The following is a 22,005-nucleotide window of genomic DNA, read 5'->3' on the forward strand; positions in this document are numbered from 1 at the left end:
CCTCCCCACTCCCACCCTCACCTAGCCCAGAGAGGCTGGCTGATCCTCAAGGTCCAGAAGCCACTTCTGTCACTCTTCCTGGTCCCTAGGGGAGGAGCTCAGGATCCAGGCTGGTTCTGCTCCCACCTGGAATTCAGACTTGGGGGAGAGCCCTAGCCAGGGTGGGAGAAGGTACTTGGCTGAAGGACAGGACTCTTTTGCCAAGGGGCAGCTCAAATTTCCAGGGAAGCCAGCCCTCTCTCATCAGGGCACCTCCTGTCCCCTCCAGGCATCTGGTAAGGGGATTGGGGTGGGCACAAGGTAACACCAGGAGGGGGCAAGAACTTCAGAGCCTGGAGAAAGGAGCAAGGGAAGAGCTGTTAACCCAAATTCTGACAAAATAAGTCAAGGAACACCAATGCCATTTAACATATATTTATTGAAATCTACTCGATGCAAGGCACTGTGCTAGATCTGGTAGGGGAATAGACATGAAGGGTCACCCCTGTCTTATAAGAGCTCACAATCTAACGGGCAGGGGGGCAGGTGGGGAGGGCGAAGCTCTAGTGCAAGGCTGATTACAGTAAGTGCCATAAAACAGACAAGTTAGGAGACCAGGGAGGAGGGAGAGCAGAGCGCGAACAACCGAAATGTGGACTGGGGCAGACGCGGCTCCCATTCTTAGATATGCAAAGAACACTGAAGGCCAAGTTAAAAGAGACCATTTTTAGTTTTGAAGGTAAACACCTAAACTGATACAATGAGAAGTACAGAATGTAAGTATACTAGTAATAGAGAAATTCTCAAATCCCCGATCTGACAGGTTCTCCATAAGTTGACTTAAACTCATTTCATGGGACAAATAGGGGATCCTGTATGGATGCCTGGACAGAAAGGCATTGGTCAAACTCACTGAGACCAAAAGGCATAGATTTTTATCCATCTGAGTGAACAGAAGACAGTACCACATTTAAACGGGTGTTGACGACAGTCAGGTGGGACTTGGGCCAGGAACTCGAGCCGGTAGAACAGGAGGAAAACCAGCCACGTGATTCTTAGGAAGCAGCCAAGTGGTAAAAGGCAACTGACTCTTGATGGATGACAGAAAGCAGAGACCCACTCAAGCTGGCTCAGGTCAAGGGAGCCTAGGGTGGAGACACAAACGAACTGATGGGGGCAGCTGCCAGAAATCCAAGTACATGTGGCCAGACTCCTGTGGGGTGCTGGAGTGGAAGCAGCTCTGGAGTGCTTGGCAGGAGCCCACAGATCTTTAAGCTGATGCCACCCATGGGGTCAACTCCTCTAAATACCGTGTGGCTCCCACTTTCTTCCAACACCAACTAGAAACTTCTCTCTCATTTCTCTTGTTTGCACTTCACAGACAGAGAACCTGAAAGGCCCAGCCTGTCGCCTCCAGACAGCTCTGATGACTGGTTGCTGCCCTGAGTCAAGTGTTTGGTTCTGGTTCAATGAATGTGGCCTGGGGTGCAGGGTGAGGGTCCCAGGGCATGTGACAAGGCTGAAGCCCCGGGCCCATGGAATACCAGCACTGTGACTGTGTGGGGCTCGCTCTGGAAATGCAGAAGTGGGTGTGACACAACTAATCAACACAGTTCATCTTAATAAGCAGCAAAAATGGTAAACAACAACTTTCATTTAAAAATTTCAGCAAGTATTCAAAACTTTAATAAAAGCAATGGAAAGTTTCTCTCAGAATATAAGAAAAGGTTAGATCTCCAATGAGAGTCAGCGTTCTATGTAACCCAACTGCTCTTCATTTCCCTTGCAAAAGGGATGTGTGTGATTAGAAAGAAAAAACGAAATGAGGTAGATACACAAATGCATAGACGAGCACACACTATAGGAAGCTTGATCACATCTTGCATATGACAGCGCAGTACACCTACGGAATCCAAGGAAATCCACCCCCGAGTCAATAGAGGCAAAAACGGAGCTGGGCGACACTACAGGACACACGTTAAAGCCACAGACTGCTTGTGCTGGAGAGAGCACGGACGTCATCCGCAAACACAGTGACAGAAAAGATGCGGTCTTTAGTGTTAACTCTAGGAGAGGGTCTGTTTCAGAGAAAATGCGAGAACTGAGAATGGAAGAAGTCAGGAGGGTGTGACGGGATGCCAGGGCGTCGCGGCCCGGAGGGGGAGGAACGGAGCAGTGGCGACAACGCGGGGCTCTGAGCTACCAACACTGTATCTGGATCCTTCAGAGACGCTGACGCATGGCTAGCGAACGAGCAAGAGGTGGCCGAGCACTTCCAGCGGAGGTTGCCCGACTTGCCCCCTGTGAATGTCAAGTTCCTTACCGGATGACAGTTGTGTCGACCATGTCCTGACAGCTTGCAAAGAGCAAATGGATGCAGAAGGAAGCAGTGATTTCAGACACAGTTCCACAACTGTGAGAGCTGAGGCCACAGAGCACGAGGCGCAGCTGTGTAACAAGTGCCTGGGGGGTCAGGACGGAGACGTCACAGAGAGCCACTGTTGTGGCCTGGGGGCCGTTCCAGACGACCTTCTGGTTAAGGTCACAGGGGTCACAGGGGACCCCACTTTCCAGGATGGGGGCCTGAGAAGCCCCTCCAGGTGTGCTTGTTGGGAAGCTCGGTCTTGGCGGGCCCATCGGGAAGCACTGACCTCCTCTCTGGGCCTGCTAGTGGCTCCCCCCGCCTGAGCCCCGGTGTGGCTGGCTTCTACCTGCAGGGTCTGCAGGTCACTGGAGGACAGGTTTCTGGCCAGCCCTTACTGCTGTTCCTCCTGGGGGAGGCTGTTGCAAGTAACAGCCCAGCGCCAGGATGACCAGCTTCCATTTCTATGCCACATGGGCCGACAGAAGGGCACCGTCGCCCTCTGAACCCTTGTTTTATTGCCCTTCCTGGGCAGGGCCGCTGAGAGTCACAGCCCGGGCCAGTGGCGCTAGCTTCTGTCATCACGATGCACAGGGCATCAGAGGGGCATGCATGGCTCTTCTCTGAGCCTCTGCTCTGAGCTCCTCTTAGCTGTAGCCGCAGGAGGTTAACATCAGAACATGTGGGTGAATTTCCCCCTAGTCGCCCAAAGCAAAAGCCACCAGACCGACCTCTTTCTAGTTGCAGAGTCACTCCTTGGGAGGAGGACGCAATCCACGTGACAGCATCAGTCAAGGGAGTCTTCTCATGATTGAGGAGATGTGTCTTGTGTGGCTCTGCTGCTCAGGCAGTGAATCCATGCCAGGCATGGCCAAAGCTCCCAGGAGCTTGACGGACAGCCAGCTGCAGCCACACCCCCTCTGGACTAGCCCATTGATCTAGTTGAGGCCCAGGCCTGCTGCTGACAGGCCGGGCTATACTGAGGAACAGTCAGAATGTTCTGGCCAATCCGAGATGGAAGTTTCTCTTGCGTGTCTGTGTGGCCAGGCTGGATAGTCAAGTCCCACTCACAGAGACGCACAGAGTGTGCATCTTGGATGAGGAGAGAGCCTGCTTCTCTGGCCCCTTCCCATCCAGCCTGCCCACCTGGCGCATCCACCTTCTGGTGGGGCAGGGCTTTCAACTTTTCATTTGTAATCAGAATTCCAGAAGAAAACATCATCATATCAAAGTACTGAAGCAATGGAAGTTACGGCCTAACGCACGACGGTGAGTGCTCAGGTTCGTAAAACCTAAAACTCGCAGGACCAAAGTGTAATAAAACTGCTACCAAGAGCAAAGCAATCAAAATGGAAAAGAGATCCTCACAATCGCTCTAGAACGAACAGCTGTATAAAGTCAATATATCCAAAGGTAACTTGATAACTGGTCAAAGGAGATGAACGTACAATCTGCATGCAAGAAAACAGGAACACGATTTAAGTCACCACACAAGAGAAAGAAAATGCGACTAGGAGTCAGGAGGCCTGGGTCCATCCCCAGTTCTGGTACTAATGAGCCATAGAATGCCAGCGGTAATTATGGCGATGTCAGCAGATGACCTTCACTGAGTGTGCACCTTCGGACCAGGCGTGTGGCGTCACGGTTCTCATGATAACCTTAGGAGGTAGTCCTGTGATCACCCCTGTTTTACAGAGCCCAGAACGGAGGGCTGGCTGCATGGGGAGAGAGGCTATCACTCCTGAAAGAGGCATCATCTTATACTTGAGTCCTTGAGACGTCCCTGTTATGGGCGTGCTCTCTTCGCTACTTGAGCTTGAACAGAATAGTGCTGCTGGAGGACAAGACCTATTAACCCGAAACGGATCCCAGCTGATGCTAGTTTTAGATGCATGGGGAAGTCACCAGAATGACGTGGTTGAAGAAAAATGGACGCAAAAGCAATGGGACCCAGATTCAGTACTTGTTCCTGGGAGAATGACCTCGCAATGACAAGTTCTAGATGCTTCCAAGAAGTCTTTTAAAAGTCATTTGAAAAAGCTGAACCCGTTAAGTGGTGATGCTGTAGAGCTATAGGACAAATCGAGGGAAAAAAAAAAGAAGCAGAACAAAACGTCCACAAATGTCGTAATTGAATGAGAACATGTATTTATGGCTTGGGAGGCGGTTTCTAGTGAGAGCCTCGTGCAGGGATTGTCACAGTGCTGCATGGTGTACAGCTCAGATGCACGGAAGCCGTGGGAGATGCTTCCGAACTGTTGGATGACTGGAAAGGGGCGGCGAGGTTGGTGAAGATGGTGAGGTCAGAGATGCATCTGAGGATTTAGAATAAAATGATCTTGCGTAGTGGTGTGAGGGAAAAAAGGAGCATTCTCTAAATTAATATATTATTCTATGTAGTATGTGATTTACAGTATGTATGTATAGCTGAATTAATAAATTAAATATTATAAGACATCTGAGTGTTCTATCTACATCCCTAAAAATTTATAAATTCAAGTAGGCCAAACATCTCTGGGGCGCTGTCTTGTCTTCAGGAAAGCGGGGGTCATGTTATGTTGAGGCCGTCGAGGACTAGCTCTGTGCCTTGCTCTGGGGGCAAGGCGGAGCAGCCCGGCGTAGGGGACCTACAAGTCCCCCTCGGGCGAAACCTGCACGTCGCTCTTCTCTCCTTCTCAGTTCCGAGGCCCGTGGATTCCTTGAAGGTACTTGATGCCAGTCATACTAGTCCAAATAAATTAGAATGTCCCAGAAGCTACTCTCGATAGGCAAGATGGGAAACGTGTACACTTAGAAATTGCTGGTGACAGTATAAATTGGATCCGACCTTTCTGACGAGAAAATAGATAAGCGCTACAAAAGTGTTCATCTCCTTTGACTCCGCCCTCCCCGTCCTGGGGACTGGGCCCCACGGGCCGCCACCGCTGCCGCCGCCCCCGCCCGCCGAGGGGGGGGCTCGGGGCTGGGGGTGGGGTGGGGGGGCGCCCCTCTAGTCGCGGTGGCTCGGCTGGTGCTTCTGCAGCGCCGACCGCCTCTTGAACACGCGGCCACACTCGCCACACTCGCAGCGCCGCGCTCCGCTGTGGGTCCTGCGGTGGCGACTCAGGCCCGAGCTCCGGCGGAAGGCCTTGCCGCACTTGTCGCACTCGTACGGCTTGAGTCCGCTGTGGATGCGCCGGTGCTTGATGAGGTCGGACGGGCCGCGGAAGGCCTTGCCGCAGTCGCCGCAGCCGTACGGCCGCTCGCCCGTGTGGATGCGCTGGTGCTCCAGCAGGCTGGAGCTCTGGCGGAAGGCCTTGCCGCACTGGCCGCACTCGTATGGCTTCTCACCGGTGTGGATTCTCCGGTGCTTGGTGAGCTCCGAGCTCCTCCGGAAGAGCTTGCCGCAGTGCGGGCAGCCGTACGGCTTGGCGCCGCTGTGGATGCGCTGGTGCTCCGCCAGGCCGTTGACGCCGCGGAACGACTTGCCGCAGTCGTCGCAGTCGAAGGGCAGGTGGCCCGTGTGCGCGCGCTGGTGCTTGAGCAGCTCCTGGCGATCCAGGAAGTCGCGGCCGCACGCCTTGCAGGCGAACGGCTTCTCGGCCGTGTGCAGCTTCTGGTGGCGGAACAGGTGCGTGCTCACCTTGAACGAGCGGCCGCACTCCGCGCAGGCGAACGGCTTCTCGCGGCTGTGCACGCGCAGGTGCTGGCTGAGGCCCGCGTTCTTCTTGAACCTCTTCCCACATTCCTCGCACTCGAAGGGCTTCGCCTCCCTCTCCGCCGGCTCCCGGTGCTCGGCGGCCTCTTCCAAGGCGCGGCTGGGGCCCGGCTGTGGCTCGGCAGCCACGTGGCTCTTGCGGTGCTCGTTAAACTCGGAGACCCCCCGGAAGACCCGCCCGCAATCGCCGCACTCCCAGCCCTTCTCCTCGCTGTGGATCCTCTGGTGCTGCACCAGGAGGACCTTGAGCCGAAAGGCATCCCCACACTCCTTACAGGAGAAGTGATGCTCCATAGGCAGGTCCTGAGGGCTGCCCCCCTGACCCCCCGCGTCCCTGTTCTGCTTGACCTCGGGGCTGGGCTCGCCGGCCTGCGGGGAGCTGCTCGAGGCCATCTCCTGCGGCTGCGCTTCTTCACCCATCGCCCACCGCTCACGGGCCCAGACGCCTCCTGAGAGGAGAAGGAGGAGGTTACTCTCCTTTATCGGCCGGCCCGTTCCTGTGGAGGCGGCTGCTGACCGCAGGGCCCGGGCCGGCTGCGGCACGACGGCTGCGCGCGTCCAACCAGAAGCCGGGACTGCGGATGACAGGGGCAGCAAGGCCTCACCGCTGCAACGAAGTGACCGAGGACATCTCCCCTTCGTGCTGGAGAAGCAGCCACACCCCCTCCCCAGAGGCTCAGCCGGGTCCCCCCCCTCCACCGCCAAATTTTTCACTTTTCAGGTTTCTTTCTCACTCACCAGAACACTACTTTGCTCAGTTGGCACTAAGGGATGGGGCCGATATCAGCGTCAGGGGCCGGACACCAGGTAGGATTCAGAACAGGAACTCCTGCGCGTGGAAAAGGAAAAACGGTTTGGCTGGCGGCCGGAGATGCCATCAGAACACAGCCAGAGTGCGGCAGGGCCTTCAAAGATGAAACCCTTTCGAGCCACAAAGTAGAGCTTGGTTGTGCCCTCCGGCAAGCCACGCATCCATTCCCGATGCCTTCCCCGAGGACTGGCTCCCTCCAGGCAACGCAGAGGCAGACCCTGGGCCCATCGGATGGAGCGCCAGCTGGCCATCCCAAAGAGCAGATCCTCCCGTTCTCCCGATTCACACTCCTTGGTGGGAACCTGGTCCTGTGCTACAACTCCCAAGCCTGACCCGCAGCGGACTCCTGTCTTAGCAACCCTCCCACCTCACATGTGCAGCCCCTGAGACAGCAGAGGCGCACGCGGCTGTGGGGAAGCTGGCGCAAGGGCTGGGACATCTTACCCCCAGAGGTCGTGTTCCTCTAATGTGCCAGCGTCCTCTGCTCGGCGTCCGGCCTGGGCCACGTCGTCAAATGTCACTGAATCCTGAAAGAACTCCCGGGATAAGTAGTCCTTCTGTCCATTCTAGAATGAGGTGGGAGCAGTGCTAGTAACAGCATGGGATAAGAGGTGAGGGTCTGGAGTGGGTGTGCATCACTAGCACAGAAATCTAACACAAGCCTTGGGAAGTCCTGGAAAGAGAATCTGACCAAGCATCAGAAACCTGGGCCATGGCCCGGGCCTCCCACTGTCTTCCCAAGGGACTTGGGTTCAATCACTTTCCTGGACTGAAATGTGGCTCCCCCACCAGCATAATGGGAATTACAACCCCAGCAGGCATCCGTTTCTGGGTAGACTCAGGCAGAAAGCAAAGGGAGGAAAGGCAGAAGGTGGAGTTCAGGTCCTGTAGTGTGTCATGCTGGGAAAAGAGGTAGAGGCCACAGCCAAAACCAGGGAGCAGTGACAGATTCCTAAGGCAGGCAGAGGGAAGCACAGCTCACCTGGGCCTCAAGCGTCTCAGGAAGGCCTGCCAGAACCTGGTTTCCTGGGCTCCATCCTGGGGGAGGGCAAGGCCCGGGGAGGGGGCAGGCAAAGCTAAGAAAAGTGAGAAGAGCCATGAGTGACAGCGGCCCTGCTTTTGGGTCCCCCAGGACAAGACTGGTGATTTCCTTTCCCCTGGTTTTATATCTCATTCAGTCTTCTCTTGCACAGGAGCTGAGTGACAAGCCAGAGCACACAACTGCGAACACTGGGGGACACAGACGGCAAAGAGTTAATACAGGCAGGCTAGATGGAGCCCGGACAAGACAAATGAATGTTAGCCCAGGAACAGCCCGGAGAAGACAGACACACATGGAGAGCCAACGGTCGGTCGCGTGACGGGCTCTCTGGGACAGGCCGGCCACAGGCCTCCTCGCAGCCAGCCTCAGAGAGGTCAGTGCTCACACTGCATCAGAAGGAAGTGTCCCCAAAGCAACATCAGAAGAAGACCTAAGTGAGAAGATAGATGAGATCTTCCCCACTTTGGAAGGGCAACAAGAAAGACTGGGCCACTGGAGCGAAGAGAGGCAGCGGAAGAGTGGGATCCTGGTTTCACTGGCCCGAAGCAAGGCCTTTTAAAAGCCTTACCCCACACAACGCAAACGATGAAGTCAGTGCCCGTGAGGCAGACACAGACAAGAAGGTTTCTGAGAAATGTCCGACCAAACGGAAAGGTGAACAAAACAACTAGAAAAAGAAGCCTCAAAGAAAAGATCTTCAAACACCACGTTGCTAAACAAAAGATCTGAATGATATGTTCAGATTTACCTTTTTTTTCTTCCAGATTGCAAAATATGCAAAATGTTGTGATTATATTACCACAAACGTGTGTGTATCAGAGGCCTCCTACTTCAGCCAATACAAACAGGAACACAGCTTCTGTTCTGATGTCCGGTCAATTCTACTCAATTCACAAGTAAATGAGAAGGAGGCATTTTTTTACACTAGCTCAAGGAGTAGAAGGCCCAGACATTCCAGAAACACTTTTATGTAAAATCGGGTATTATATTGAGAGGGACGGACGGACACTTCTACTTCTGGCCAGGATATTGGAACAAAGAACAATGTCCTGCTGTAAACAAGTATCAAACTGGACAGAAGCAATTTGAAACAAGTTTTCAGATACTGGGCAGCAGGAAGTGCAGGATCATCATCCCGAGAGAAGAGAAACAACCGCGATGAGCCGTCTCATTGCCCTGGCCCTGCCTGGAGGCCATGTCCAGACTGAGCGTGCAGGGAAGGGGGCCTCCGATAGAGCTTGGTGGCTTCATCAAGACACAGACTAGCATTCATGATAGCTGATGCAGCTAGAAGTTGCAGAGAAGAGTGCCAGAAAGGAGGGAGCGAGGCAGAAAAAAGGAGCTCCAAAAAATCAGCACAGTGCTCCCCTTGGGTCTTTCCTAACTCCCAAGCCATGGTCCATAATAAAACTCCCAAAGACTAGGAAAGGAAGGGCCCGGAGGCTTTAAGCTGAACAATTCCCAACCAGTCAGAGTAGAGTCCTCAGTGATGCCTGGGACCATTCAGTAGAGAATCAGAGGGGCTGTGCCTCAGTAGTAGCACTGACCGTCTCCTGGAGCCACAGCTACCCTGAACGTGCTCTAGAAAAGCTTAAGGCCTTGATGTGATGAAGCTGTTCCACAAATAACTACGCCCTCAAAGGAAGTCCAACCCTCTTCAAAGTGAAGTAACAGACTCTAGCCGCTCAGCAATATCATCTGGAATGCCAAGAAGCAGGAAAATCAGGTCAACGGACATAACTCAAAAGTGATGACTGGCAGAACTTACAGACAAGGACAACAGCTAGTTTAACTCTGTACAAGACTGAGAGAAGAACAGAAACACAATGGAAAAAAATGAACGATATAAACAAGATACAAATGGGGCTTCTGGAGGTGAAAACTGTAACAGTTAAAATGAAAATTTCATTCGCTGTGATTAGCAGCAGATTAGACACTGACCTCTGTCCCCCCAAAAAGATTAAAAAACTCGAGGATACAGCAACAGAAACTACCCCAAATGAAGATCAAAATGAAAAGAAAAAAGATATTTAAAAAACAGCGTCAGTGACCTGGATATAACAGAAAATCACCTAACACATATGAAACTGGAATCTGAAAAGAAGAGGAAAAGGGGAGAGGATAAAAATGTAGTTGAAGAAATACAACTAATACAACAATACAATACAAATGCAACAATACCCTAATTTGATGAAAACTAGCTCCAAGAAGCCCAGCCAACCCCTATCAAGACTAAACAAACCAACAACAAAACCAAAAAGCCACATGTGCACACCAAAACACGTCAAAATAAAATTGCTGAACACTAGTGATAAAGAGAAAATCCTACAGCAGCAGGGTGTGTGTGTGGGGGGTCATGTTCTATAGAGAAGCTCAACGATAAGAGTGACTGTGGACTTCTTATCAGAAAATGTGCAAGCTCCAAACAACTAAATGACATTTTTAAAGTGCTAAAGGGAAAAAACCCCGTCCACCTACAATTCTATATTCAGGGGAAATACCCTTCAAAAATGAGGGCAATATAAAAACTTTTTTCAGACAAAAAGAATTGGTCACCAGCAGACCTGTACTATGAGACACATTAAAGAAAGTTCTTCAGGTGAAGGAAAATGATACCAGATGGAAACTTGGATCAACACAAAGGAATGAAGAACATCAGAAATGTAAAAACACTTTTACCCCCTTTATTTTTAAATCTTGTAAAAAATAACTGACCATTTAAAGCAAAAATAATAAGGTACTGTGGGATTTATACCATACATATAAGTAAAATGTATGATTTAGTGTTTTAGGAAGCCCTCCGAGACTCTGATACATGCTAATAAGCCAGGAGTGGAGATAAAATATAATTCTAAAAAATAATCCAAAAGAGTAAAGCAACAAAGGAAAAAGAACAGAGAGGATAAACAGAAACAAATAGCAAAATGGCGAACTTAAGTCCAACTACATGGATAACTAAGTTAGATGTAAATGGAGTAAACACTTCAGCTGAAAAGCAGGGATTACTAAACTACATTAAAAAAACAATACTCAGCTCTATGCCATCTGTAAGAAGCTTTAAATATAAAAACTTTGAATGTAAAGACATAGGTGAAAAGTAAAAGCATGGAAAACAATATACTATAGGACGAAACAATCCCACTGTCAAAAATAAGAGAAGGAGAGGGTGAATGATGAATGTGGCTCAGAGGGCTGGAGACCTTACTAAAGAGTCCTAGAACTCAGAGCAGGAAGAAAATGGAAGAGCTTAAACATAAAATCACAAGTGGTAGAAAACAAGAAAAAAAGAAAAGAAAAGAAAAAGAAATAAAAATGAAAAAAAAAAATCAACAGGTGGCTAAAATAGATGACACACCGATTACAAAAATGCAAATCCTTTAAAGAAGATGGAGACAGACAGTAACTGTTCACTAAAAAATCCAAAGAGAGTAGGGACGGAGGGAGAACAGCCAACTACATATTTGCAATTCAGGGGAAAAAAGGAGTAAACGGAGTGACTTGTTGCTGAACTAAGCACACCTCTACCGTAATGTGTGCCACACTGAGGTAGAGTCTGGATTTAGAAAGGTCTTCTGCTTTCTGTTCTAGTACCATGTGAATTTTTAGTAACCGAGCTGCATTTCTTTGGTAATCAGAAAAGAGTAATAATTTAAAAAGATTTGGGTAGACTTTAGATAAGACAGCCTTATGGGAATGTGTGAGTGGTCCCAGAAAGCTCAGAGATAGGAAGGACCATGGGGTTGGGACTTCCTGGGCTCCTCTCCGCAGGCTCTTGGTGCCATCACGGGTGTGAGCAGAAGGGCCTCCTTTAAGTCTCAACATCCACAGAAGCCCCAGCCCTGTCTTTAGCCCACTGCCCAGCACAGGTACTTCCCTGGTGTGAGTGACACCCCCGGTGCCCAGCAGCTATGCCCTCTGTGGCCCACTGTCAGCTGGGTAGGGCCCCTCTGAGCACTTGGGAATCTTCCTGGTGTACATCTGAGGTCTGGTTTGACTTTGGCTTCTGATACAAAACAAACTGGTCCTTACACATGAATCCTTACACAATTCATTACAAAAACTCACTTCCACTGATGTGGAGGTTTTGCTGCCATGTGGAACTGGCAGAACATCTCACACTTACCTTCTGAAAAACATGGCCCATTACAACCTTGTCTCACTGTCCTCAAGCCAGAGACCCGAGGCCTTAGCCCCTTACAAAGACACCAGCGCGGCCCACTTGGCCCAAATTCTGCACCCCACATCTCAGTCATTCTTTCCAGACACCCTGGCATTCATTCTGTCCCAACTATGCCAAGGTGATGCCCCCTCAGTGCTCTGAATGTGCCACAGGTAGTTCCTTCTAAGAATTCAGACCTCAATCAAGTGTCATCTCCTCAAAGTGTCTTTGCTCTTGAGCCCAATCACCGTTTACTCATAATACTTCTCACTACCTAACAATCATCCTCAAATGAAACTGTTTGTTTTTACCTGACTCCCCAGGAGAAAGGTCACCTCCCACAGGATACAGACCTTCTCTTTCCTGGCCCCGAATCCTCAGCATCTGCAGGAGCTCCTGGCATCAAGTGGACATGGGATAAGCCGTGGGGGGAGGGGAGTGTTAATGGGAGCGAACCTCTAGTTACAGAGCACCTTCTACGTGTTTGGTTCTGTGCTTCTCCCTTCTCATAATTTAATCACCGAGACCAATAATTCTCACGGCCTCCATTGCACACAGAAGTAAGTTATGGACTCAAGAGGTTAAGTAACTAGCCTAAGGTCCAGCTTCCAAGATTTAAGACTTTTCGAGCCACACCAAAGAAAGGCAACAGGCTCTTATTGAATGTCCTCAGAGCCTGATGGTTTATATGGACTCAGGCGACTGGCTTTAAATCATCCTATCGATATGCCACCACAGACCCTTGCTTGGCAATAGTCACACACATCACTCTCTCTCTCTCTCACTCGCACAAAGTTCTTCCAAGCCACCCATGTTTAATTGAGCATGTGCTCCTTAAGTGTTCTATTTAATTGAGCAGAGCCTATCAAAGTGTTTTCGCCTAATTGGAATGATTAACTGTTGAAATCCTGCAGCCAGAACCCCCATGTGAATTATTAATTATGCTTTCCCGTGTAGCAACAGGAATGGCCCTTCCCATAGCAGGCTTGCCCAGGAGACGTAACCTGCAAGAACTTCAGGTCAGCACATGTACTCCTAGTGCGCACGGACATACAGTGGTCATCAAGGAAGTGTTCACAAAAACAGATGGAGCCCCACTTTCACCAAAGTAGCTAAATTCTGTATGATGAAATACATGTTAACCCTCACTGCAGTTAACAGTAAAATTATCACCAATCCTGAAGATCATGTGATTGCTCAGAAGCCATGCTATAGGTCTGCTGTACTTTGAAATGGTGGAACGAACCTGGAAAAGATGCTGGATGCTGTGACAAAAATGACAAGTACAGATGTCTACTGCCTTCCGAAAGTGGAGCTGCAGGGTCAAGGTCAAAGCAATTCCAGGAAGAATATGAAAACCACAGGAATGCACCTGATGGGTACAGAGGATGCTGCAGACCTTGACTGGAAGGCGCTTTCATTCACCCAAATCTCATAAGGCGCGCACCTACACCCACCTGGGAAACGGCAGTCAGGAGAAAGAGTATGGGAAAACAAATCTCTGCCTTTTAATAGAATGACATTAGGCTCCTTCTTTCCGTTAGGCTCTGAAGTGTAGTCTAAGGCCTATCCACTCCCGGAGAGCGAGGCCCCCTGCCAACGGTGGACCACAGACCCCACCCCAGACCGAGTGAAGTGCCACGGACACCGTGGCTGTTCGATGAATACTGGGAGACCCTCTGGATGCGGACCCCCTGCCTGACAACCCGAAAAATCATGCATTCTACAACATGAGAGCTCAGGGGAGTGCAGAAATAATCCTGCCCATGTGCTTTAGATGGCAACGTAAATTTTAATCTACTTACTTAAATCAAATTTTCTGTATAGAATCAGAAACATTAAGAGAACTGAAATAACCAGTCCACTTTGATATGAAAGAACAGAAATTAAGAGCTGAATTCAATGGAGACAAAAAAACCAACCCATGTCAAAAAAAAGTAGTGAATAATTAAGTGTCTTTTGGTTGCGTTGGAGCTCAGAATCCCTCCTCAGAATGTGCTAGTGAAGTCTGCATCTGAGTGGGCAGATCCCCCTGCCCCATTAGTGGGGCAGGGGAGCAGCAGCAAGACCACCCAAACTAGATCTATCTAGCAGCTTCCAGAAACTTCTAAGGGATGCCAGAAATACCTGGACTCCCTGGAACATCTAAATAAGGACCTGTAGCAGAATGTCCTCAGGCCCTGGAAGACAATAGGTAGCTCATGGTGTTCAGTTCAGTTCTGGGCCAGAGCAAAAATGCCCTGGAGCGTGTCTTTATAGGCCAGACAAGAGACCTTACTCTCCAGCACCTAATTCAGATGGGTGCCTGTGGCTTTCTGTCCCGTGCAAACGATCACCTAGATTCCCAGTTCTCCTCACCAGGTGACTGTCCTCCTTTGAGTCCTGCTGCTTAGACTGAGCACTGTGTCTGGGCAAAGACGGTTCAGCGATGCTGACATACATGAAAATACAAGCGTGTCCAGAAAGGAAAGGATATTTCCCACCATCTTGCATCCTCACCCGTGGGGCCTTCTGACAGCATGGCCAGCTTTAAGGCCAGCAGACATGGTCTTTCAACTCCCAGACTTACCAAAAGAGACACGCAAGGATGGCTCACTGTGTCTCAGGCCGATTCTGAGTTGTAAAGTCAGGCGGGTAAGGTCCCACCTGTTGGGACTGAAATAATTCAGGGGGACAGAAGCAGACTTGGGGGCACCTTCCAGGAACATGTCTCTTTGGGTCATGTGTGCTTGACCAAAGGACGGGCGGGGGGACAACACACACTGCCAAAAATTCCAATCCAACCCAGCCAGGCAAGGCCAGGATGCTGACCCAAGCCTCTGGGCTGGAGCTGACGTTGGCCTTCATGTGCTCTCAGCGTGTCTCACCAGGAAATGGCCACCAAGGCCTTAAAGGGAGAGGGCCAAACCTGTATTTTGCAACTGTGCTGCTGCCAAAAGTGGCAGAATCCTAAAGGGCCAAGGAAGGGTGTTTCACCAGGAAAGTCTGTTTCTCTTGGGATGTTTGTGTCTGTGTGTGTCTTTTTTCCATGTGCGTGGGTGGGAGGCATCTGTCTCCATCTTCCCCAGTTCTTCTCTCTTACTTCACTTGGGCACCTGTCCCTCTCTGTTTAGGTTTCCGTTTTCTTTCCCTTCTATAAAAAGCCAGAAGGTAGACCAGAAGGGAATTTTGTAGTGTTTGTTGTACTTAACTGAGAAAAGGTTTATGCTCCTCCTTTTCCAAGAAGGCGCATGGCATCTTACTAAAAACCAACATAAATTATAAGTATAGGTTCATTTAGGTTACAATGTCCTGGATATGGGATGGGCTCTACAGATATGAGGGGCTGCTCATTTGGGGAGCCCAGGCAGGTTAGGATCCAGGCTGGATCAGTGTGCTACAATCCTGGCTTGGGGTTTGCTAAGAGCTCAAGGGGCAGAGCAGGAGGTGTGGGTGGGGCCAAGGAATCTGCATTTGCAACCAGCACTTTGAGGACTGGAATGCAGACCTGTGCCTTGTCAGTACTGGGTCCATCTAGAATATGGAGACTTCTTCACCACCAGCCCTCGGCAGACAGGATTCAGGCCTGTGATCTTCCAGTGTGGGATCCCACTGTGCTGACTGTCAGACTTCTGGGAAGAGAATTCACACTTTCTAGTGATTTTTCCAAGGGGTCTCTCACCCAAAGAAGGCTGCAAGTCACTGTTCAGTAGGGTTCTAAACACAGATACAGGGACATTTTTGGGGGAATGGACTGGACTGTACCAGGTACTGTGCAAGCTGCTTCTACTTAAAGGCTCAATGGGGGAGGGAGGATGGGGAATGGGGTGAGGCAGCATTAGTACCCAGAGGGGGTGCTGTTCTGGCAATCTCGTCTGAAATCCTTTGGTAAGGGAAAAATGTCGGGTCTGAGGTTTAAGAGAAAATATTTCACTGACCAAGGAGACTAGGGGGTGCTGGCAGCCAGGCTAGGCCAACGCTGGCTGGAGGGCGTCAGTTGGAACAGGGTGGGACCTCTGGGAAGAGGGCCAGGATTGGGGGGGGGGTTGTTTGAAAGGGACCATGGGCTTTGGGCGGCAGGCAAGTGTGTGTCTGTGGGGGTAGCATGGAAAAAGACATGTAATTAATCACCCAAATATAGACTAGAGGCAGCAAAGGAGTGTAAGGGGGAGGCACAGGAGCAGGAGATGGTGGCCCCCAGAAGGGCGACAGAAAAAGCCCTGTTCAAACCTAGAGCCTTGAGCTCATCTTCACCCAGCAAGCGCTGCCCCCTTGTGCTCCCTCACAGCTCTTGGGCTCTGGGCTGTCCCTCCTTCCTTCCCCACCAACCTGAGGCTCAACCTGTATCCAGAAGGAAAGGAGGGACCCCATGCGCAGGAAGCGTCCCCAGCTCATCCACCCAGCGGTTCTGACTGCGGCTCGGCCCTTCCTCCAGAGTGGGGGAAAAGCCCTTTAACCTTTCCAACGCCCCTTCTCCCTCAGCCTCCGTTGCTCTCGGGGCTGGGGTCTTCTCCTTCCCAGAATGACCAGTTCCCAGCGTCTCCCCCAAGGCAGCGTAGGCCTCTGCACATCCGCGATTCCCGCCCCTGACCGCCGCCCCCCGCCCGCCGCAAGAAGGCCTTCGGGCCTCCTCGTACCCGCCATCTGGGACTCGTCCTTCACTTTGGATGGCCTCCGGGCTGAGCAGCTTCCTGCGGGCCCAGAGACGCCCCCCCAGAACGCTTGGCCTCCAGCCACCGCACACTCTGCGGAACACTCACCCTAGCCCCGCGCACTCTCCCAGGCCGCCCTCCCTGCGCATCCTTCCGTGGTCCAAACGGTCAGCCCAATCCCGCACACCCTCCCGCGCCCTCGGCACATCCTCCCGTGGCCCTCATGCTCACCCCGGCCCCGCGGCGGCCGATGCGCTGCCCTCGGCGGAGCGGCGGTGGAGCGGCGCTGGCGCGGCCCAGGCAGGCCCGGCGTGGCAGGAAACGCCACGGAGCCGCCAGCGCCCGCCTGAGCCCCAGCAGCCCCGCGGCGCGTTTCCGGAGCCGCGGGCGCCGCCGGGGGTAGTGGGGGAGCAAGGCCCCGCCCTGGCCCCGGCCCCGCCCGGCCAGCCAGCCCCAATTGGCCTGGAGAGGGGGCGGGGCGGGAAGGGGGCGGGGCTGAGGCCGGGGGGGGGGTCAGGCGCGACCGCGGGGGATCTGCGCGTGCGGGCCAGAAGCCTAGCGGAGGGGGGCGGATTGGGATGAACCTACGAATGAATGAATGAACAAACGAACGGATGAATGAATGAATGAGCGAATGAACCACTTAGCCCAGGAAGGAAGGAAGGAAGGAATGGAAAGAACTGCGCCCCCTCGGGCGCCTTCTGGACAGGGGTGAGGGTGGGGGATGGGAACAGAGAGCAAAGCAGAGCAAAGCCAGCTCTCACGGGAGGGGTCAAAGCTGCTATTAATATATATATATATATATAAATTATATATATAAATAATATATAAATAATAATATATAAATAAATATATATTTATTTATATAAATATATTATAAATGCTATTCCAAGCCCCTGCAGTAAGGATAGAGCTATGAGCAAAACCAGGGCGCATGGGGCGCGCGCATTTGGCGTCCAAAAGCTCCTGTGAGTGTGTGTCAGTGTGTGTGAGAATGCGGGTAGAGGGGAAATGTATTTGAGTTAATTTCAAAATAGGTCAGACTAGGAAGAAGTACCAACAGGATTTTTCGGGGGGAGGGGTGCGTTGCAGCCAGGTCCAGAAGAATTTGGTGCCAGTCATTAGAAATCTAGGAACCTGCCGTTACCCAGTAGTGTGCTAAGCCCGTTAATGCTTTCTTGAAGACTCCTGTTTCCTAAGGAACGCAGTAATACACACGGGAGTTCAGTAAGGCTACCGCGGATGTGAGACTTGAATGACGAGGACTCAACCATGTGAATGTTGTTGAAGACGGGAAGGGCATCAGTAAAGGAACAGCAAGTGTATAAATTGGGTATATTTGAAGATGAAAAGGAAAATACTGGACTGTAGTAAGCCAAGGGAAAAAAGAGCCACACTGCTGGGGTGAAGCTGGGCACTGAAACTGAGTCTGAAACACATGGCTTAACACTTTTTTTTCATTCTTTATTAATAAGCATTTAATGATTTATTGGTGATAAAGATAACCAACTTCTTAAATATTCTTGTAACAATTTTATCCAGTACACATTAACAACTTTTTTCTTATTTTCCTTCAGATTTTATTATGAAAACTTTGCAATATACAGATGAATTCAAAGATCTGTACCTAGATACCAAACACTACTCTACAATTAACATTATTCCATACTTGCTTGATTACGAGGTCACGCTTATTTCATTAATTCATTTCAAACCGAGCTACAGACATCAGTAGGCTTCACCTCCAAACACTTCAGCATGCATAGCATTAGCTGGAGATGAATACCTGCTCACTGTTTTTCTTTTTTAAAAGATTTTATTTATTTGCCAGAGAGAGCAAGCGAGACAGCAGGGGCAGAGGGAGAAGTAGGCTTTCCGCTAAGCAAGGAGCCGGAAGCAGGTCTTGATCCCAGGCCCGTGGGATCATGACCTGAGCCAAAGAATGATGCTTCACCGACGGTGTCACCCACACATCCCCATTTACTGTTTCTTTGCAGGTAGAATTTGCTGCAGTGAAACACACAGATCTCAGGTGCCCCATGTTGTGTGTTTTTACAAACGCATACTCGGATCTCTTGTCATGATACAGAATACTCGAGACCTCAGAAAATTTCCCTTGTGTCCGTTTCCAGTCAGTCACCACCACAACCCCACACAGAGGCAAACCAGGGTTCCAGCTTTCCTCCCCATAGATACCTTTTCCCTATTTGAGAACTTCTTGTGAATGGCATCATACAGTATGTCCTGTTTTGTGTCTGGCTTCTTGCACTCAGTATGATGTTGAGATTCACCTGTGTTGTCGAGCGTGTTATCACTTCTTCCCTTTCATTACTGAGTGTCTCCCGTTGTCTGGATATATTTGAGTTGGTGTGTTCATTCACCAGCTGATGATCTGGGCGGTTTCCATTTTGGACTATTATAAATAAGGCTGCTATGAACATTTGTGTACAATTTTTTGTAGACATATGCTTTCATTTTACTCAGATAAATACCTAGAAAGGAAACTGCCACGTCATGGGGTAGTTGTTTTATAAGAAACTGCCAGAATATTCTGCAAAGTGGTTGTACAATTTCTGTTCCCACCAGAAATGTATGAAAGTTCCTTTTCTTTCCAATCTTCCTCAAGGTTTGTGGTTGTCAGCCTTTATTTTTAGCTATTTAAGTGGGTGTGAAGTGGCAACTCATTGTGATTTTAATTATCATCTCCCTGATGACTAATCATGTTGAGTATGATGTTTTTATGTGCTTACTGGCCATTTCTGTATTTTCTTTAGTAAACTGTCTGTTCAAATAGATTGATTGCCCACTTTTATAGGGTTGTTTGTATTTTTCATTATTTATTTGTAGGTGCATTTTTTTAAAACAGATCTTTTGAGGTATATTTGACATATGATACCTGGATATGTTTAAACTGTACCATCCAATAAGGTTTGACATATATATATCTCCATGAAGGCATCACCACATTCAAAGCAATAAACATATCCATTACTCTCAAAGTTTCCTTGTGTCCCTGATAGTCGCCCTCTCCTGTCTCCTCTTCTTCCCTTGTTCCTCCCATCTTGAAGTAATCAGTGATCTGCTCGCTGTCACTGCAGGGCAGTCTGCATTTTCTAGAGTTTTATAGAAATGGAATCATAAAACTAGTGTTCTTTTGGGTATACTGCGATGGTTTATTCATTCATTGGTTGATGGACATTTGGGTTGTTTCCAGTTTAGGGTAACTACAAATAAAATTCCTATAAACATTTGTGTATAATCCTTTATATGTACATATATTTCCTTGGGTAAATACTAAGTGTGGTGTGACGGTATGATACAGTAGAGGAACATTTAACTTTTTAAAAAATTACCACGCTGTTTTCCAAAGTGGTTGTACCATTTTACATTCCCACTAGTATTGTAGGAGAGTTCCAGTTCCACATTCTTATCAGTACTCGGTATGCTCAGTCTTTTTAATTTTAGCCATTCTCATCGATGTCTAGTGTAATCTCATTCTGGTTTTAATCTAGATTTCCCTGACTAATGGTGTTGGGCATGTTTTTATGTCCTCATTAGCCATCATATACATTTCTTTGGTGAAAGGTCTGCTTAAACCTTTTGCCCAGTTTATTATTATTGGATTGTTTTTCTTATTATTGAGTTATAAGAGTTCTTTGTATATTCTGGATACAAATCTTTTGTCAGATATATGCTTTTCAAGCTTTTTCTACCAATCTGTGGCTTGTCTCTTCATTCTCTTCACAGTGTCTTTTCAAGAACAGAAATTCTAAATCTTGATGAAGCTCTTCTAAGGGTTGTGCTTTCAGTGGCATAGCTAAGATATCTTTATTTAACTCAAGGTCACAAAGATCTTGTTTTCTTTTCTTAAAGATTTTATTTATTCATCTGAGAGAGATACAGAGACAGAGATGAACAGAGAGCGCACAAGCAAGGGGAGAGGCAAAGGGAGAGGAAGAAGCAGACTCCCCGCTGAACTGGAAGCCCGACATTGGACTTGATCCCACGACCTGGAGATCATGACCTGAGCTGAAGGCAAATGCTTAACCATCTGAGCTACCTAGGCGCCCCAAAGATCTTGTATTCTTTTAGAAGTTTTATGGTTGTACATTTTTTTTAAGATTTTTATTTATTTATTTGACAGAGAGAGATCACAAATAGGCAGAGAGGCAGGCAGAGAGAGAGAGGAGGAAGCAGGCTCCCTGCTGAGCAGAGAGCCCGATGCGGGACTCGATCCCAGGACCCTGAGATCATGACCTGAGCTGAAGGCGCGGCTTAACCCACTGAGCCACCCAGGAGCCCCTATGGTTGTACATTTTATACATACTTAAGTTTCTGATCCATTTTGATTCAATTTCTGTATGTAGTGTGAGACATCAGTCCAAGTTCACTTTTGTGCCTTGTGGATATTCAATCTTTCCAGCATCATTTTTAAAAAGATTTTATTTATTTGTTTATTTATTTGTTTATTTGAAAGAGAGAGAAGGAGAGAGCACAAAAGCAGAGGGAACAGTAGAGGAAGAGGAAGAAGCAGGCTCCCCGGTTAGCAGGGAAACTGATGCAGGGCTTGATCCCAGGACCCTGGGATGATGACCTGAGCAGAGACAGAAGCTTAACCCACTGAGCAACCCCCACAGGAGCCCCCCAGCATCATTTGTAGAAAAGGCTATCTTTCTTTACTATTTTTTATGCCTCTATCAAATATCAGTAAATGTGTGGATTTAAGACTTTCTTTGCTGTTCTGTTGTTGTATTTCCCTCTTTACAGTTTTGGTTTGTGTAATATTCTAACAATCTTCAAAAGCATGTATTTTAAGTTCTATAACTTTGTTTTTTCAGTGTTGTTTTAACTAGCTCGGGTTTTTTTTTTTTTTTGCATTCCCATTTAAATTTTTGAATCATATTTGTTTGCAGGAAAAAAAAAGTCTGCTGGGATTTGGATTGGGATTAGATTACATTCTGTAGAATAGTTTGGGAAGAATTGATATCTTAGCAGTATTGAGTCTTTTGACTCCTAAACAAGGTCTCCTTCTCTCATTTTGGTCTTTAACTTCTCTCGGCAATATTTTGTAGTTTTCAGCGTTTGGGTCTTTTGTATCTTCTGTCAGATTTATTCCTACGTATTGCCCAATTTTGGTGCTATTTTGAGTGACATTGTTTTAAAATTTTTAAATTTCTGATTGTTTATTGCTAGTATATAGAAATACAATTGGGGGCGCCTGGGTGGCTCAGTGGGTTAAGCCGCTGCCTTCGGCTCAGGTCATGATCTCAGAGTCCTGGGATCGAGTCCCGCATCAGGCTCTCCGCTGAGCAGAGAGCCCGATG

The 22,005-nt window shown here is 49.0% G+C and overlaps 2 protein-coding genes across 5 annotated transcripts in view; both read right to left on the minus strand.

Moving 5' to 3' along the window:
• Window positions 1-398: 398 nt before the first annotated feature.
• Window positions 399-17,040, minus strand: ZNF275 (zinc finger protein 275). Of its 4 annotated transcripts, XM_059384854.1 has the most exons (6): window positions 16,913-17,040; window positions 15,538-15,661; window positions 7,832-7,925; window positions 7,294-7,437; window positions 6,777-6,867; window positions 399-6,487 (listed from the first exon to the last, which is right to left on the minus strand). In XM_059384854.1, exon 6 carries the CDS (start codon window positions 6,456-6,458, stop codon window positions 5,331-5,333), a length of 1,128 nt encoding a protein of 375 aa, XP_059240837.1. In that variant the 5' UTR covers window positions 6,459-6,487; window positions 6,777-6,867; window positions 7,294-7,437; window positions 7,832-7,925; window positions 15,538-15,661; window positions 16,913-17,040; the 3' UTR covers window positions 399-5,330. The 4 variants fall into 4 exon arrangements, with proteins under 4 accessions (XP_059240837.1, XP_059240836.1, XP_059240835.1 ...); XM_059384853.1 differs by lacking the exon at window positions 15,538-15,661 and having other exon boundaries at window positions 7,294-7,415; XM_059384852.1 differs by lacking the exon at window positions 15,538-15,661.
• PWWP4 (PWWP domain containing 4) overlaps window positions 6,508-22,005 on the minus strand; it is a 154,094-nt gene continuing 138,596 nt past the window's right edge. Inside the window, exons 3-5 of the mRNA XM_059385922.1 lie at window positions 16,913-17,143; window positions 7,294-7,415; window positions 6,508-6,613 (exon numbers count right to left, since the gene is read on the minus strand). Coding sequence (XP_059241905.1) covers window positions 6,508-6,613; window positions 7,294-7,415; window positions 16,913-17,143 — 459 coding nt within the window. The remainder of the gene's footprint in view (window positions 6,614-7,293; window positions 7,416-16,912; window positions 17,144-22,005) is intronic.

The sequence above is a fragment of the Mustela nigripes genome, chromosome X (assembly GCF_022355385.1).
Source record: "Mustela nigripes isolate SB6536 chromosome X, MUSNIG.SB6536, whole genome shotgun sequence".
Lineage (NCBI taxonomy): Eukaryota > Metazoa > Chordata > Mammalia > Carnivora > Mustelidae > Mustela > Mustela nigripes.

Excerpts from the sequence above, each read along its gene's own strand:
- ZNF275 (XM_059384855.1), bottom strand. The coding sequence starts at position 6,458 with ATGGGTGAAGAAGCGCAGCCGCAGGAGATGGCCTCGAGCAGCTCCCCG.